Source organism: Zosterops lateralis (assembly GCF_965231275.1).
Source record: "Zosterops lateralis genome assembly, chromosome: 5".
In the NCBI taxonomy this organism is placed as follows: Eukaryota; Metazoa; Chordata; class Aves; order Passeriformes; family Zosteropidae; genus Zosterops; species Zosterops lateralis.
Genome location: NC_139766.1, coordinates 72083091 through 72101217, shown reverse-complemented (window position 1 = coordinate 72101217; position 18127 = coordinate 72083091). Strand labels below are relative to the sequence as shown.

General features: G+C 45.9%; 1 protein-coding gene across 3 annotated transcripts in view; it reads right to left on the bottom strand.

The window, feature by feature from the left end:
* SLC4A4 (solute carrier family 4 member 4) overlaps positions 1-18127 on the bottom strand; it is a 113944-nt gene that overhangs the window by 13520 nt on the left and 82297 nt on the right. For all 3 annotated transcript variants that reach the window (XM_083861776.1, XM_083861777.1, XM_083861775.1), the window contains 11 exons: positions 17449-17606; positions 13262-13349; positions 11892-12046; positions 11482-11595; positions 9938-10112; positions 8057-8190; positions 5523-5794; positions 3871-3941; positions 3391-3579; positions 2248-2361; positions 1715-1876 (listed from right to left, as the gene is read on the bottom strand). In XM_083861776.1, the coding sequence (XP_083717902.1) occupies positions 1715-1876; positions 2248-2361; positions 3391-3579; positions 3871-3941; positions 5523-5794; positions 8057-8190; positions 9938-10112; positions 11482-11595; positions 11892-12046; positions 13262-13349; positions 17449-17606 (1632 nt within the window). The remainder of the gene's footprint in view (positions 1-1714; positions 1877-2247; positions 2362-3390; positions 3580-3870; positions 3942-5522; positions 5795-8056; positions 8191-9937; positions 10113-11481; positions 11596-11891; positions 12047-13261; positions 13350-17448; positions 17607-18127) is intronic.

Here is an 18127-nt window from a genome sequence, read left to right as displayed (position 1 = left end):
CAGGGCAGAGGCACACTGGACAGGCAACATTTCCTTCTGCAACATCCTGGCCAACAGAGCCAAACATCAGAAATACATCGGATCTTGTGAACAGCATCAGGAAGCATCTCCCTCATGACACAACCCCAGGCTCCTTCAGGAGTGCAACAAGGACAGCTGAAGCCTCATTCCCTACCCAAAGCAGAAAGCTGCCCTCATTCTTGACTCCTTTTCAAACACCTCTGATCCTCTATTTTTAAAATCCTTTAATGAAATAAAACAGGAAATCCAGCAGTCGCAAGTGTCAAGAGAAGAAGTGAAGAAACAAAAGAGCCACCAAAAAAAGGGATCTTCAGAAAAACAGCAGACAAACCTCTAAGGTTTGCTATTTTAAAACATATTAACCTTTTTTAAATCCCATTCAATTTGATTTTATTGGATAAAACAAATGATCCAGGCCTAGGATGACCCAGGAGGGAGAGCAATCCAGCTTCTCTTGAATAGTCCTCACTGTTTTCCTCACACATGCGCTGCTTACCTTGGCTGGCTGGTGGCACTGGGATGGGCACCCAGCAACACCCTGCCAACACTTTAGCAAGGGATGAGCAGAAAAAGACACTTTTTTTCCTACAGCAGATCTTATGTATAGAAGTGTTTTTTTGGTGTGGAAAAACAGAATAGGGCTTGTGAACCCTCAATTCCACAAAATACCATACTCACACCATAACAAAGGAAGTAGGGAATACATTTTACCTCAAACAGTGCTTTGCTGGAGTTTTTAAAACTTTGTTACTAAAAAAGTACAGCCAGTGCTGAAAGCAAAACCATGTTCAGTGGTTCATAAGCAGTTGAGATGAGGGGCCTCTTCTTCGTGAGGGAAGAACAGTGAATATTTTCATATGGTATTTAAGAAAATGCTGTGTCTGTTTCATTAGGTGCAGGAGACAGACCTAAAACTGTTTAGCCACCTCTTGAAGAACACAAGGGCCCAGTATTTAATTTATCTGCCCAGATCCAGGTGGCAAACAAGGATGTTCTGAGAGGGTTTTTTAAAACAGTCAGCCAGCAGTCATCCTTGTGCACAAGAAACATTTCCCATTCCCTGGTACTTCAACTCTCTCCTCCAGCTTGGGCTCAGGATGGTCTTAAATTACACATCACTTGTCCAATGTTTACAGCGACCACATGAATTGAAACGTCCTCCTCTTTTCCAAGCAGAAGGTCCCTTCCTACTTACAACAGCTCTCCTGATAACTGATGAAGCAGGTATCTAAATAATGACCCACTATGACCTGTGTTTTGAGGGACCATTATTCCCATGGGTCAGACCACTTGAAATATGCCCTGTTTGCAGGAAGGGACAGTCTCCTTTTACAGGAATTCAGTATTTTTCAATAGAACTGACCATGCCAGGAAGGAAAAAAAAAACAACCTACAAGCATGAAAAACTGCACAGCACTGGTCTGGAAAGTTTGTTTCAAAAACATGACTACATCTTAGGCTGTTATGTATCAGCTCTTTAAATAACATCCAACTGGGGCTATGCCTTTGGTATGTCCCAAATCTCTCCAGCTTATTGCTGGTATTTGACAGCACCATGCAGCTTTGGCCACAAAGCCACTTTTCCTGCTTAGAAACAGCTGCCAGTGACAGGGAATAAAGCTTGTGTCCACAAGGGAGGAAGGTAACAGGAGGAAAAGCCCGTGTAGGTGCTCCAGGCACAAGGCACACCCACCTTGAGCTTGTGCTCCTTCCTGTTGACAATGACAGCAGTGATCTGCTGGTCCATGAAGATGAGGATGGTCACCAGCAGGGCAGGGATGGCTGCTGCCAGGTACACCCACCATGGGTTCCCTCCGAAAGGTGGGATAAACCAACCCCTCTCGGGACTGGTTGGCTTTGAAGGGCAAGGAAAAGAAAGATTGTGTTAGAGGCACAACACAGGAGTGATGATGTCCCAAAGCCAGGTTTGCTTCCAGCAATGGAGCTCTAGGGAGACACTTCAGATTTGTGACTTCAAAAAAAATAATAAAATCATCTTTTCCATTAACATCAATCAAAGGTTCCAAGTAGGGAGGCCGAGTTTAGGAGACAAATCAGCCAATTAAAATGATGCTAACAAAAAGCATCCTAACCCTCTGAGTAAACCAGGCCTTTCCAGACCACTGACTACATTCCCATTCTGAGGGCAAGTCATTCCATACAGGGCAGGTGTGAGAGAAAAGGAACATCTTCCAAAAGCCACCAAACAAGCTGGCAACAACATACCTTGAATTCACTTGGCACAATTAGTTTTGGTGTGTCCACACCAACTAGGGCATCTATTCCACAGAAAATCAAAATGGACAGGATAATGGCAAAGTCACTGATGAGCTTCCGGGCCTGAAAGAGACGCGGTATCATAACCACAGGAGTTAGCACCACAAAACACCATTTCACCCACACTTTAGTGCCTACATGAGAAATCCTGGAAAGGCAAGCTCATAGTTTCTTCTCGCCCAGATATGCCGACCATCATGTCCAGTGTCATTTGCCACACATGCCTTGGTACTTTACTGTCTTCTCTGAAAGCCTAAATGGAAGCACGAAAATACCACAAACTTCCACAAATTAGATACTCTGAAGGAGTATCTGAAGGACTGGCAGAGATCATGTTTTTTGCTCTTCCATTATTAAGTAAGACAGGAAAACAAACCAGCCTTCTCAGCTAAATCCCTAAGACTGCAGCTTTCCCAACATCATTGGAATATAACAACTTAGAGCTGCCACTGATCAGACCCCAGAATTTAACCAAACAGGAGCCACTGCACTAGCCTGGAACTGTGTAAGCTTTCCAGAGCTGTTGTTCCTTCCAGATTTCCTGGGTTTGCATGGTTACAGATAAATTGAGCTGCATTCCAGCCTGGATGGAATTTGTTTCCTTTTTATTAAAAATAAGAGAGGTTCAATTGTAACACAGTGGAACAGTAAACATCCATGCAGGATAAATCCCTGTGTGTCAGAAAGAGGGCAGTCTCAGAGAGAAAGGGCTTTGGCATACACAGGAAGAGCTGGCTTGCATGCCTGGCCTGGGAGCCTCACCAGGGGACAAAATAAGCAGATGCACCTGAGACATCCCTGTAAGCTTGGAAGGGTTGCCTTCAGCACCTTTAAAATCCCTGCCACATTGCCCGAACAGGTTACAGCTCCTCTTAGCTCTTCTGATGCCTAACCTGTGCTCTCCAGAACCACTGGGAGCAATTCTAGGCATACCTTTGATTTCCAGATCCAACAACCAGCTGCACTTTTATCCCAACCAGTGCAACCTGGCTTCCCTGCAGAGCATCCTTCCCTATGTGCTGGACAGCAACTCCAAAAGGAAGGCTGACCTGTGCCCTCAGAAAGACTGATGGGGTGACAGGAGATACTTACAGTAGTGGGAAAGTAGCGACTGGTCTTGAATTTCTTCAGGGCCATGGAGCAGGTGTAAGTGCCAAAGAAGAGGATGAAAGACATGAGGGTGATGTCAGGGACATAGTCACAGTTGTTGCCCACAAGTTGACCCCCATACTTCAAGCACTCCTTGGCTGTCAGAGCTGCCCAGTCAATAGTGGTGTTGCCCTGCAGAAAAAAAAAGGGAATGTTTCTATAAGGCTGTGTATACTCTGAGAGGAACGGGGAGGCATCATGCAGAAGCTAAAAATTGGAATCATAGAATGGTTTGGGTGAGACCATTTTCCTGCTGGTGTTTGACTAAAAGGGGTTGTTATCCTGTGTCTCAACTTCCTTCCACCACATGCAGATGTGATCTATCAAGCTCCACTTCTTTCTCATTATCCAGAGCTCACCAGCAGAGTGGCACCGCAAGACTCTGCAGTCCATGTGATCCCTGCCTTCCCAAGGGGAACTCACCAGCTCAGAGGAGGGAGAGGCCAGCTCATAGTCTGACAGCACCATTGTCCTGTTAAGTAATGAGCTATTAACTGCAAGAGAAAAAAGGCAATATGGTGAGCAGGTTGCAGGAAACAGTTAGGAAAGAGAGCCGATTCCAATTATTAAATAATTTCTTGACTCTGTCAAGCTGTTTGCCACCTCTTTGCTCCAATAAAGTGAGTCACAAGTGTTTCAGAGAGACTCAAAAGCCTCAATCATCAATCACTCACAAAACAGAAAAAGAAAAGGTTAAGCAAAACGTAACCCAAACCCAACTGGGATTATATTTTGAGTTCATGGTAGAAAAAAAAAAATCCACAAAAAACCAGACAGACAATATAATACTTCATAGCTTTCCAATATTTTTCTAATGATTTCTGGATTAAATAAAATAAATACCCACAGAACACTCCTAATGATTAATTTCAAATGCAAGCACAATGCCAAAGACATCCAGAAAAGCAAAATGCATTTCAGTGTCCAGCATAAACACAGTTTTGAATTAAAAGAAAGAAAAAAAGAGAACAAGAAATTGAAATCAACAGGATGGGGATAATTTCTTTGAAAGAAGGAGCACCATTCCCTGTGGCTTCTGCAGCATTAGGAATAATGAATTTGAAATGCAATCCTTCCTGCAAAATGGGCTCATGGCCCCTGTCCTCATGGCATACCAAGGTTTTGCATAAATAAACTTTTTTTCACTTGGATGTCTGGAGAGCCACAAGGGTTTCAATGGAAAGTGGACAGTTCCAATTTGGCACTGACCATTCCCATCGTCCTAGTTTCAAAAAGGAAACCACTCTGCCATTCCAGTGGAGGGAGAATCAGACCAGCATCCACATGCTCACCAAGATCCTGTGTTTAACAGGGAAGGCAAGCACCCAGCCCCCAGGGAACCAGCTCCTGACACCTTCAAGGAGCAGCCAGCAGCTTTTCCTGTTGACAGGTGTGCCAAGATAACCTGTGGTTTACTTTGGCAAAGATCAAGTTTCTTACTCACTCCCCATTGTTTGTGGGATCCTAGGAGTGGTCCCTGCTTCCCTAATGGTACGGGCAGGATCTCAGTTTGGATTTGGGTTCCCAGAGCAACAGGTACACTGGCTCTATCTGCCACACAGACCACGCTCCAGAGATAGGCTGCCCTGTGGATACACTCCCCTTCTTGGAAAGGAAGGAATTGTTTGTCCTTTCCCTCTCATCTATGCAACCAGGAGGTGGGAACCACCCATGTTTGGGTAACACCTTGAATAAATCCAGCTCCTGAAACAGGAGTGACCTGAGCTCCATGGCAATGACCTGGCCACCACTTCTACCCCTTCATGGAATTCTTGGAGGAATGCCATTTGGAACTGACAGCCACAGGGATGCAAGGAGACATGGGTGCAGAAACAACTTCTCCACTGGTCATGATGCTCTCTGGAGGAGTTCCAGGAAGGCCAACTATACTGACATTCCACTTGGAATGTAGGGTGAAATTTACCTCTCAACTTCCTGAGGCTAAGATAGGATACCCGAAAGCAACCGATAAAGAAGGAATTATCTACCTATTATCTGGGCTGCAGCACAAGGGAAGAGCAGAGCAAAGGCCACCTCCTACCTACAACCTGGAGAGGTAATGAACACTCCCTTACCTGGATCTAGTGGTTTACAGGCACAAGAGTAATGCGTGATATAGTCCACCTTGAACTGGGAGTTGATGGGATAATGATCTGCCAGCTTGATCATCTTCTTGAAAGCATCATAAATGAAGATGAAGCTGATCAGGGAGGAAAACCCTTCTTCAGTGAAGCGGGTGAAGTACTTGACCAGGAAGCTGGCATCAGTGGCCACAAGAATGAGACACTGGAAGGCTGACCAGAGGCCAATCCAGAGGCGGAACTCCAGGTAGTCAAAATCATTGTCCCTGAAACAAGACAAGGATAGCAAGAAAGGAAGACATTGGGTTAGATAAGATCAGGAAGTACAAAGCAGATGTTACATGGAATGAAGCTGAGTCAGGGGAAGTTGAGACTGGACATAAAGGAAGATCTTCTCCCAGAATGTGGCTAGACACTGAACAGTCTCTCCAGGGAAGCGGTCATGGCACCTAACCTGATGGAGTTCAAGGAGCATGTGGACAGTGCTTTTAGTCATATGGTTTAGTTTTAGGTAGTCTTGCCAGGTGCAGAGTTGCTGATCCTTATGGGTTCTTTCCAACCTGGGATACTCTATGATAGTATGACAAGCCCTAGTGCCAGGAATGGCAGGGTGTAGAGAACCATGCACCCAACTGCATCATCACTGCTCCTGGGAATGATGGCTCCTTGTTTGCTGCTTAAGGCTGAGGTGCTGTGCCAGCACAGAGCCCAAAGGTGGGCTTTTAGGAATGAAAAAGTGCCTAAAGGGAACACTGGAGCAGATAAGGACCTGCCACAAAGGCCACTGCGTGCTCTGGGGAAGGAAGCAAGAGGTGGTGGGATTGGCAGGCTCAGTCAGCTGTCTCTGGAAGCCAGAAGGCCTGACCTGAAAGAAGGCAAGGAGCAAGTAAGAAACAAAAGTGATTTAGAAAAAGAGAAGGGAAAACATAAAAACAAAAATACAAATCCCAAGTGACAACTCGGAAGTATCTTGAGTCAGTGCCTGAGGGGGCAGGAGGTCCCATCCATCTGAAGGCAGTGGGCAGAAATCCACGTACACTGACTCCACACCACTGAAGAACTTCAAAAATTTTTAGCTATATTATTTTGGCTTTTACTCCTGAAATTCCTGCAGCACTTCTGAAGCTGACAGAGCAGGTGGAAAAGCACTGTGTCCTGTACGATTGGTCCTTGGTGCCAGCACCACAGAGCACCTGAGGCCAGACGCACAGCTGGGTCTGCAAGGCATTTTTAGGATCTTTTCAGACACATACACGGAGTCACACTTTAAATGAGCAGGGAACTGTGTTGTGAAAATGAACAACCACAAAGACATTACTGAAAAATCAAAGTACTTAGTTCCAATTTCCTCGTGAGAAAGGCCTCCTTTGAAAACTCCTGCCTTTCTGCTCTGGCAGGTTGTTAGGACAATGGCTTTTATAACCACCACCTCCTCCTCAGGTTAAAAATAACTACCTTCTCCCTCCCAAAACAGTACAAAGTGCTTTTCCATTTTGCTTTTTTCCTGCTGTGTGCTGCACCTGGCCTTTGTCACACCTGCCAGACACCAAGAGGTGAATCATGTCCATTCCTGACTCTATTCATTTATTTCAGATGAAGGAAGAAAAGAAAGGTGCCCCCCTATTACTCCTCTGTGGAACTCTCACCCTTCGGTAGCTTCCAGTTTCCCTCCCTGGGATAATATAATTTTCCAGCCATTTTTTCTAGCCCCCATCCCTCCCTACATGTAGGAACACAAGTCCTGCACAACCTGCCACACTGAGGACACAAGGGATTTGGGATATAATTTGTGTAATAACCTAAAATTATCTCCCTGCAAAACATCAGCCAAAGGATCACCACCCCCACGGGTGAAATCATCCATGACGCTGCTGATTCCTTTGGGGACTCCAGTTTATCTTTCTGGTATTGCAGATATGGGAAAGGCAAATGAGCACACCTAACAAAATGGGCTCCCTTTAAGCTCTGGGTGTCAGCTGTCAACAACATGGAGGGACCAGAACCTCTTCATACCAGTTAAACGGAAAAAACCCAAGTGCCTTTAAATGCAGGAAAGCTCCACCACAGAATTCTGGGGGCTGTTTCTACCACAGACACTTTTGCTTTCATAAATAATAGTGATTATTTCAAATGACTACTGGACAAATTTTTGGCAACCTTGAGACCCATGGGATTTTGTTAGTGAAGAGCAGGATTCATTTCTTTGCTCCCATGAGAGTCAGAGAAGTAGTGATTGGGAGAAGCAGCACACTGTAACTAGAGCAAATTCCTCCCAGAGGACTGAAGTAGCAAAGGTTTTTTTTCAGGAGGCCCCACAGAGACAGGCAGCCGCACACTGGGCAGCGCCCTGGGACATGCATGCCGGGAAAATCCCTGATGTGATTGCACTGGATCTCAACAAGGAATGAGACATTTCATTTTGTGCACTAAATCCCCTCCTTCCCCACCAGCAGGCAGCTCATTCCCTGTCTGGGATTTCCTTCGTGTGGGACATTCCTGCCTCCCGCCCTCTCCCACCACGTACTCACTTGCTGAAATTGAAGAGGAGCCGCTCAAAGACCAGGACGGGTCCTGTGCTGCTCAAAATGGTGAGGGGCTGACCAGCCAAAAGGCAAAATATGGCGCCGGTGACAGCCGTGCCCAGGAAGCTCTCCAACACGCCCTGCAGAGACACAGGAGAGGAGTCACTCCTGCAGGATAATCCTCTCTAAACGAGTGCTTCTCTTGTGCCTCCATGCCCACGACCAGGGGGAGAGCATCCCCTGCAGCTCACACCAAGATGCTGGTCCCACACAATCCAGAGTTACTCAGGATAACCACACAGGCTGAGCAGCCGGGCATTAATGGCATGTGCCAATCCTCCCTTCCACCTATGCTGCAGGGGTGGGGCTGCAGCTTTCCTCACTTATCAGGGGTACTACAGGAACTGAAACCCAGTTTTGTGTCTCCCTTCCTTGAGAAAACACGAGTTAGTGCTTAAACTGAGGATAGCAATAGGCTGGCTACCTTTGGGTGACTTGTAACGATGAGCCCAATAATCCCGGGGCAAGGAACAGCCTTCACACAGCTGATCCCCTCTACTCCTCTTCTATTACTCATGGAGAGGGCCCTCGTGGCCAGAGCATCTGAAATCTCTTTGCCCTGCATTCTTCCACGTGTCTGTAGCTAAGAATAGTGTCTTTTCTTGGAAACATAAAACTCAGGAGTGAGCTGTGAAGGAAGTGCTGGCTGGGGCAGCTCCTGGGACAGGGAGCAGGGATGGGCCATGCTCAGTGCCTGTCCCAGCAGCAGTCACATCACTGTCTACAACAAACAAGACACATGAACTGTGATGTAGTAGCCCCAAAAATACTGCATTTTGGGGGTTTCTTTTGCTACTTGACAGTAAGTATTCTTGAGACTTTCAGCCACAATAAAGTGATTCTCAATTTGAACTAGATTTGGAATCAGGTAACATTTCCCCTTTCTCCTCTAATTTAAAGACTGCACCTTGTGCAGAGCAGGTAGGCTTTGCTCTGCTACCCCATGACAGTCCAGTGTTGCTCACTGGTAGATCCTGAAGGTCTGTCTCTCCATTCCTGACTTCCATGAGTCTCAGAAAAGGCAAACTGTTTGTACAGGAGAAAGGGGAGCTGGGCAGTGGACAGGCTGCTGGATCTTACGCCAGCCTGTAATTCATCACAGGAGAGTGCAGGGTTCCAGATATATGCCCTCATTTCCTATGTTTGACTTAATTAAACCTGCATAAATTAGTAATTCAGTCATTGTCATTATGAGCTTAATTATTGCTAGGAGATTTCATTGAACTGGACTGGCTGAACTGAATCTATCTAAACACAACCTCCTGCTTTTCTTATTATTCCACTAATACAAAGCACCTACAGCACCATTAGTACAGAATCCCTTCTCTTTAGCCTGAACTAAGCCATTGATCCAGCCTGTCCATGGATATGTGGCTGGTTCTCAGCATGTAACCTCCCACTACTACAAAATTCACCTTTCTAAAGACCTGGCATTTGTCTCCTGTGTTACTCATTCTCCTAATTAGTTTGGGATTTTCTTATCAGAGAGGCCAAAGCTCAGGTATTGTAGGAAGCAGGCAGAGGATTCAGACTTAGCAAACTTATTTGGGCTAAAATGGTACAACTAAGAGCAGATCAGAGGAACTTCTCTCTACAGAAGGAGCAAAGACCTTCTCTGTCTCTTGGGCCTGCTTTAACTGACCATTTAAGAAAGAACCACAGTACAATCTGTCAAAGGACAGCCACAGCAGCAGAGAAAGCAGTGAAAACAGAGAACACCTCCATTATTGTACCAAGAATTGCAGCTTTGCCAGTGCCCAAACATTCCTCTAACTGGACAGCAAAAGGCAAATGCTGTATTTGTTGGTTCTGAAAGCTCTTGCCCACCTGCATGTTCTCCGTAGCATCCCCAAGCAATCCCCCAAAAGTGATGGCATTGGTGACAGTGGCCAGGTAGATGAAGAGGATGGCTGAGAGGGCCTGGATATTTAAAGCATCATAGAAGTCACTGGCGAAGAACGGTGCTTTCCTCTTGATGTCTTTGATCAAGCCCCCACAGAATCTGCAGGACAAGCAAGAGGAGACTCATCCAAGATGTTTCACAGTGGAAGTCACCATGCTATGTCATCAGAGACACTGCCAGCAATAAAGTATTATCTCAAAGGAGTGAGATCACCACATTACAAACAGCCTTATCACAGCTGTGGCAGTCCAGGGATCCCAGAGAGAATGTTGTAATGAAAGGTAATATCTCAAACATGTGATGCAGCTGGAAAGAGACAAATTTCAGGACTACAAGCCACGCTTCTGCTGAAACAGACCACTACAGTTTGTATTTCAGGAAGCTCATCTGTTGGTTCTTTTTCCCCCAAATATATTAGTTGATGCAATAAAATAGATTAACTCTGGTCTAAATCCCTGCCTGAATTTCACCACATAGCAGACACCATGGCTGGGCAAGTCAAACAATCTGCTGCATGGAAAAATGCTTCAAAATAATAACCAGCAAAAGAACTAGAAGTAAAATCATAAGGGAAATACTCTTGAACAACAAAAAAACTCACTTGTAGATATCCTTTTTTGTATGATCACAGACAAGAAAGTATTTAACTCCTAAAAACTTTATGTGGCACTGACACTGCCAGCATGAAAAATGTTTAGCCTCTTGTTCCCCTGCTCACAGCTCTCCACCCCTGCACAGACACTGGCAGACAGGCACACACCACCTTCTGACCCCCAATCAAGACATTCCACTGCCTTGTACACACCAGTGTGGTGTGGAGACTTTCAGACTTTTCTCCTAGAATTTAGACTAGAACTAGAACTGAAAAAAAAAGATACAGGGTAGGAGGGAGGGCACAAAACCACCATGAAACCCTGTGCACTGATCTTGAAATGCTGAACTCGCTTTTCATGGCCACCTGAGCTGTATTCCCACTTCAGTGGACTTTTACATGGCACAAAGCAGAGTAATAAAGCAGAGAGTAGGGCCTGGGGCGCTGTTACCTTCTCTATTTCTATCCCATAAAAGCCTTCAGCTGTGCAATTCAACTGCAACACTAACATCTGGAAAAAGGAACATCTCTGCTTTTGGCTAAAGCCCCCCTTCAGCAATCAAAATGGATTAACTGAGGCTTGTACCTGCCATGTTTATGTCCCTTACGGTTCATCTGACTTCACAGGCTCCCAACAGGCAGCACCTACCTGGGCCTTCTGTCCTTTTTAATGGCTCTTTATCCCTTAATGAGCATCTGATTCATGACATTTTGCCATTTGCTGAAGCCAGATATTTGGAACCCTTTCAGACAGCCTCACTCTGGGCACGAAAAGCCCCCAGGACACATCTAGGGGGTCACGACTCAGCCTGAACAGCCAGTCCATTGGTGTGGGAATGTTTTTGGCAAGGGAAGCATTGCAAGGGTGTCACTGACCTGCCCGTCCGCTGCAGCTCCTCGCAGTCGCCGTGGCCGCCACCACCGTGCCCCCCGTCGTGGGGCGTGTCTCCATTCATCTGCAGGTTTTCCCCACCAGAGTACATGTTTTTCCTAGGCAAGAACACAGCGTGTCAGAGCACTAAGAAGAACCCTGAAGAGCCTGGCTAACTACCAGCTATGTTGCTGTGTGCCTACAACATCACCTCAAAAGGTACAGACTCTCAGGAACATCCTTCCCTGCAGCTACTAAGGAAGGCCTAAAAATATCTCCAGGACTTTCTAAACAGTGACAGACAGGTACAGGTCACTCCATACACCTGGCACAACTAAAAAACCAGCTCTTCCCATCTCCTTTCCACACCTCATGCCCACTGTCTTTCACCACAGAGCCCCTCTCCTGCTATTACCTCTTATCTGAAGAAGGGAGAGACTTGGGGGGCTCTATCCTAATGGCTGGATCCCATTCCCCAGGGGGGAGCACAATGACTTCATCCAGAAATTCATCGATGCCTGCGATCAGGTCCTGACGGTCCTTGGCTTTATAGGCAATGTCATGGAATACCTGCAAGGAAAAGAGACTCCTTGTGGCAAAGGTTTACATTTTCTGTGGCACTAACTCCAGAAACAGCTGCTGAGTTCTACAAAATCAACTTAATTCCTTCTCAGAAACCTCTGAAGAAGTATCAAGATGTGGGACAAGGAGGTGTCTCTCAGAAAGCCCCCTCTTTTGGCTGGATAATGACAGAGATTTTTTCCTTGCAGACATATATCTAATTTTAAGCAAAACATCCATTTCTAACCTTTAAAAGCAATTATCTATTTCTTTAGTGCAAAAAAGTTTTCCTCTGCATAAGGACTTTCAATTATACTTGGAGAAGACACTTTCACAAAGCCACCTACTTCAGTCTATCAAATCCAGATTAATTTTCAACCCTGTGACACAGAACTGATGACAGTATTTGCTCAAAGACAACATAATAAACTACTTTTAGCTTGGTATTAATCATGAAGAACAAATGAGAGAAGAGAAGGGGGGAAAAAACGACATAAATGCTGAATTTTATAGGAATCTTCTGGACTGTGTGGAGAGGAGGTGGATCAGTGCATGTGACAGACAAGCTGGAGGCAGGAAGGAACTCTGCGGCTATGGAAAGCAGACCACTGAGTGGCAGAAAGCAGGAGAGCTGGGAGCAGCCAAGCTGTAATCAAGGAACTACAGGAGAGCAATGCAATGCCCAGAAACAAAGCTGATGTGAGTGAGCCCCAGCATGCAGGGCCCCAGGGACGCTGGAAGAAATGAGCTGTAAGTGAATCCTGAAAGCCCAGCCATGGCAGCGAGGGGCCTGAGGAGTGGCCAGCTGCTCCTGGCTAACACAGAAACACTGCCAGGGCTCAGGACACACTGCAACACACGGCACCACAGCCTGGGGGAAACACTCCTGTGGCCATCACCTGGATATCCCTGGCTGTGGGATACTGGGATGGTAGAATGGGACACAAGGTGAAGACCACAACAGAATAAATTCAACAATTAATTCACAGTTGATATAAAAGAGTGATCGCTAGCAGGAAAATACACACGGCAGACAAACCCCTACTAGAGTCAGACTTTTCAAAAACGTGAATTCAGAAGCAATAATTATGTCAACAGATGGAATTAGGAGGCAACATGGTATTTCAGCTTTATGTGAATGCTCCTTCCTGTTGACCTGGCTGGAGGGGAGGATATCATTACTTGGGAAAAGCCATTTCCCACGGGAGACGCCAAGACACCTACCTCATCAGACATCAGTGTGGCAATGGCTCGGCCGATCTCATGATAGGACTTGGCTTTGCCCTTTGGTCCCAGCAGAATGAAGAGAAATCTGACAAAACCAAGAGATTGATCCCATTTAGGATGGCAAAATAAACTGCTTATTGCTTATTCAACACCTAGACAGAAATTTAACTTTAAAAATTGTGGTCCTTGTTAGAGATCTGGAGGCTGCCAGTGGCCTCAAGCTAACTTCGGAGCAGAGGTTACACCCTGTGGCCTATCATGCCCTGTGCACCACAAAAGCCTGTCCAACTCCACACGGATTTGTTTCATGGAGTCACAGAATAGCTTGTGTTGGAAAGGATCCTAAAGGCCATCTAGTTCCAGTCCCCTGCCATGGGCAGGGACCCTCTACTAGCCAGGTTCCTCCGAACCCTATCCAACCTGGCCTTGGACACTTCATTTTTCACATGATCTCTTTGGGCAGCAACCAAGTCACTGCTGAAGAGTTTAAAAAACAGATCATTCACATCATTTCATAATGATATGAAACCTTTGGCAGTGTAAACATACAGATGAAATAACTTCACCAGAAAAAGCACCTATCCCCTTCCAAGGATTGGATTAAATATTATTTTATCTCCCTAACTCAAATATGATGAGGTACTAAGTTAAATGGCTTAGGAGGAGTACTATATCCAAACAAGTACTTTCTGTTCAAAATAATCTAGAGTCCTAAAAGAAAAAAGGCAGCAAGTTAGTAGGACAGGATCCATAAATACATATTGACTGGCATTACTACATAACACTTCTTAATCGAGTTCTTCACAAGGCATTTGAGTGTTTTACTTGAGGTTCACAGGGAGGTGAGTAAACCACACACACCCAGGTCACGTCCTCTGCTCTCCTCCCACCTCCTGGAACTTTCCCTGCTTTACCAGTTCTTATAAAATAACATTCAAGAAAGACTGTTCCTCAGTCAACTCTTTCCAAACTCCAGCATGCAAAATAGCCAAACACATTAATATAAAAAAAGAGAGGTTCATAACTTCAGGAGTTGCTGCTTGGCTTTCTCCTCATTTTCCAGGAGAACCAGGCACTTCTATAACCCTCTTCTGCATTAACACCAATCAGCTGGCTCTTTTCCAGTACAGAGCAGCAGCACCTGAATGCTCCTGCACTACTAAAACACTCTTGAAAACAAGGAGTCTGTGGCATTTTCCAAATTCTTTGTCCTAATTCAGCTAAGAACTGCCTTCGGTGGGTAGAACAAGATCTTCTCATGAGCCAAACATTAATGCATTTTAGTGGCCTGAACTAGATTATGTCTCCACAGATTTATTATCATTTAGTTATGAACATTCCCAGCTACAAAAGCCCGTACTCCTCCTCCTCTTCCTCTGCTGAAGGCCACTCGATAATCTCTCCCTGCTGCACACAACACATGCTGAGTTATCCAAGGCCCATTTCTCCTACTTAACATTGCTAATAATGCACTGAGGCAGGGAATGTGAGGTTCCACCAAGCTCAAAGTCTCTCAGAAGTAGTAGCAAAATCCAGTATTTCTTTCAATGTATTGCTAGAACAGCAATTCAGTAAGGCTTAAAGGCAGCTGAACAAAGGAATCTCAGCCAAGTTCCAGAGGAAAAGTGCCTTTGCAGTGAAAAGCCTCCATCAGGAGGCCAGAAGGACCAGACTCCTGGATCTGCCCTCGCTTCCCAAGTGACCTTTGGGCAAGTTACTTCACTTTATTTGAGACCTGCATACACCAGCCTTACTCAGCTCTGCACACCAGACTGTGCAAGTCAGTGCAGCTTATCTCTAAAAATCATCTTCTCCTGGCTCATTCCTCATCTTTCTCCCCATCTTCATTGCATTAAACAGCAGCCTTGAACATACCACTGTGCATTGCTCTGATGAAAATACAAAGCCATTCTCAAGCCATGTTGCCAGCTCAGGGCTTCCCCAAATGAGAAGTGCCAAGTACTGTGGGATTAAATTCGACACAAGAAAACCAAAGGCCTTAAAGGTTTTTTCAATCTCACCAGTAAAAAGAAAACTCAGGAAAGGCTGTGATATCTCTATTCCAACTGCATATCCCTGATTTATCTATTACTAACCTCTGTGCTCTAGAGCCAGGGTAGGAGAGCTGGGGGTGATCAGCCTGGAGAAGAGAAGGCTCCAGGGAGACCTCAGAGCCTCTTCCAGTGCCTAAAATGGCCACAGGACAGCTGAAGAGGGACTTGGGACAAGGACCTGGAGTTACAGGACAAGGGCGAATGGCTTCCCACTGACAGAGGGCAGGGTTACATTGGATATTAGGAAGAAATCCTAATCTTTCTTCCTAAATATTAGGGTGGGGAGGGTGGGGAGGCCCTGGCATAGGTTGCCCAGAGAAGCTGTGGCTGCCCCATCCCTGGAAGTGTCCAAGGCCAGGTTGGACGGGGCTTGGAGCAACCTGGGCTAATGGAAGGTGTCCCTGCCCATGGCAGGGGATTGGAATGAGATGATCTTTGAGTCTCTTCCCTTCCAGTCCAAACCATTCCTTGCTTCTCTATCTGCAGTGTCTTAAGAGCAGGAAATGTTCACCTAACAGAGCACCCCAGACAGAGGGGCTGGATTATCCCTGAGCCAAAATCTGCAAGTTTAACCCCCTGCTGCCCTACGTAAAACCGAAGAGAGTCAGACACAGGTCACACTGCCAGGACTGAGAGCCCACAGCACCCAAACATCGGCTCCCACAGGATTAGAAACCCCAGAAGGCTGCACAGGGCCCAGCTGGGACTGTGTGGTGTCTGCAGTTTTACCAGGGAATCAACAATTTAACAAAATAAAAGGAGAAGCCCCACAGGACAGAAGGCTGGGCATGCCAGAGGCTCCAGCATCTTGTGGAGTCTGTGGGCTTTAAGTGCAGGCCCACGGCAGGAATGCCGGCAGCAGCGGAGATGTTCCATCACAGCTCCTCGTGGCCCTGAGGGGATTTCCTTGATTGAATTTCATAGGATGTAGCCATGGCAAATGGCTCTTCATCACTCATGAAAGCCACCTAATGAGCCTTCCTGCTTTGATTAGGGCCAGCATTTGCTTTGGAGAACAGCAAATGGATAATACTATTTCCTGGGAAAAATGCTGGCATGGAAGGACATACTGCCTTGATTATTGCTACTGAGTAATGAGGCTGTCCAGAAATCCTGGATCTAACTTCCTGGCTCCCACCACCACAGCAAACAATACCTAATCTTACAACTGCTGAAAAGAACTTGGAGGTTTGTTTAAAAAATAGCCAGCGGGATTAGAGTTGGAAGCTGATATACTGAAGCACACAGAGGCCAGGAATGTTGAGGAATGAATAACCTGCTGTGAAATTAAGCCACATCTGGGTCCCCACACTCCTACCTGAATATCCAGCATGTGCAGACAGTAATGAACGTGGCTGTAAGAAACCACTTAATGAAACTCCAAGAAATACAAACTACTAGCACTAAAGAGCAAAGCTAGATCCTCTTCCCTTTGGTACACAGAAAGGAGCAAGGATTTCAACACCCATCTAACTTCTACTCCATACAAGGGCTGTGATACTGCTATGAATTCACATAGAGCAGTTTAGACAGGCAGGCAAATTTGAGCAGTGACTTCAAATATTTAAGAACATAGGATATATTGCTATTTGTGAGACTGAGATTAATTTTCAACATGAGTCACGATAAATAAAATATTTCTCTGACATTTTTCCTTGAGCCATTATGCATTACAAAGCAACAAGCCCCAGCAGAACTGTATGTCCCAGTTCATCTGATTTTTTTTTTTTTTTTTCCCCCCCGCCCAGGAAGGGCAGAATTGAATCTTCCATTTGATCTGAGCTGAAGAGGAATAATATGCACAGCAAAAATGTGCAGAGAGAATCTCAGATCTGTACAGAAGGGGCAGGAAAAATGACCCAGGACTTAAAATTCAACACTGACAGTGTCCTTTACTGCTGAGTTGTTAGGTCAGTGTGTTTGTGTAATGGTTTACTTATGAACAAACTCAGGACTGGAAAATGATGAAACAGCTTCAGTGAGTTTTGTTACTTTACACCACCAATCCTAACGGTTCTCCACATCACAGGGTGGAAAGCAGTGGAGAACATCTTCTGGCCTGTTTTCTTTACCAGGTGGAAATGCAGGTTTCCCTGTGTGGTGCCCTGGCTGGCGGCTGGGTTTCCTTACCGTGTGGGAACAGGGACCTCGGTGAGAGCTCCCAGCATGACCGCCTGCTGCAGCCTCACAAAGGCAATGAAGGGGCTCTCCAGGAAATCCACCTCTCCAACCAGCACGTTGGAGGCCTCAGCATCACGAGGCAACTTCTTCATGAATTTATTCTTCAGCTGCAGCAGTGAAAGAGGAAGGAAAAGAAAATTAAGTTGCATTGGGCACATTCTTCTCATCTCTGCACCTCTGTGCCGTAATTGTCCAGGCTCGTGGGCTCTGCAGTATGCACCCTCGGTCTGGATCCAGCCACGGAGAACTGTCATCAACAGGGAATGGGAAAACACTGCAGCAGCAGCCACTGGGCTCTAAAACTCAGCCTCTGCGAGACGTCTTTGTCTGAACTTCAGCAGTGGCAGAATTAATTTGGCATTGAAGGCTTTTGAAAACCCTGCCCTCAGTCGGTTCCCAGTCTGCCCCCTCTCCCTGGCTGATCTCTGGAGATGCTCTGTGTGTACCTGGCAAAGGGTGAATGGAGAGGGAGGATGTACTGCCAGGAACACCAGTGAGAGGGGGGCACTGAACTGGGCTATGAATCCTTAACGAGCTGCATGAGGAAACTCAAAGAAGGGGAAAAAGGGAAAAAGTCTCAAGAAAATAAATAAATTGATTAAACAGGAAGAAAACTGCTGGAACTATC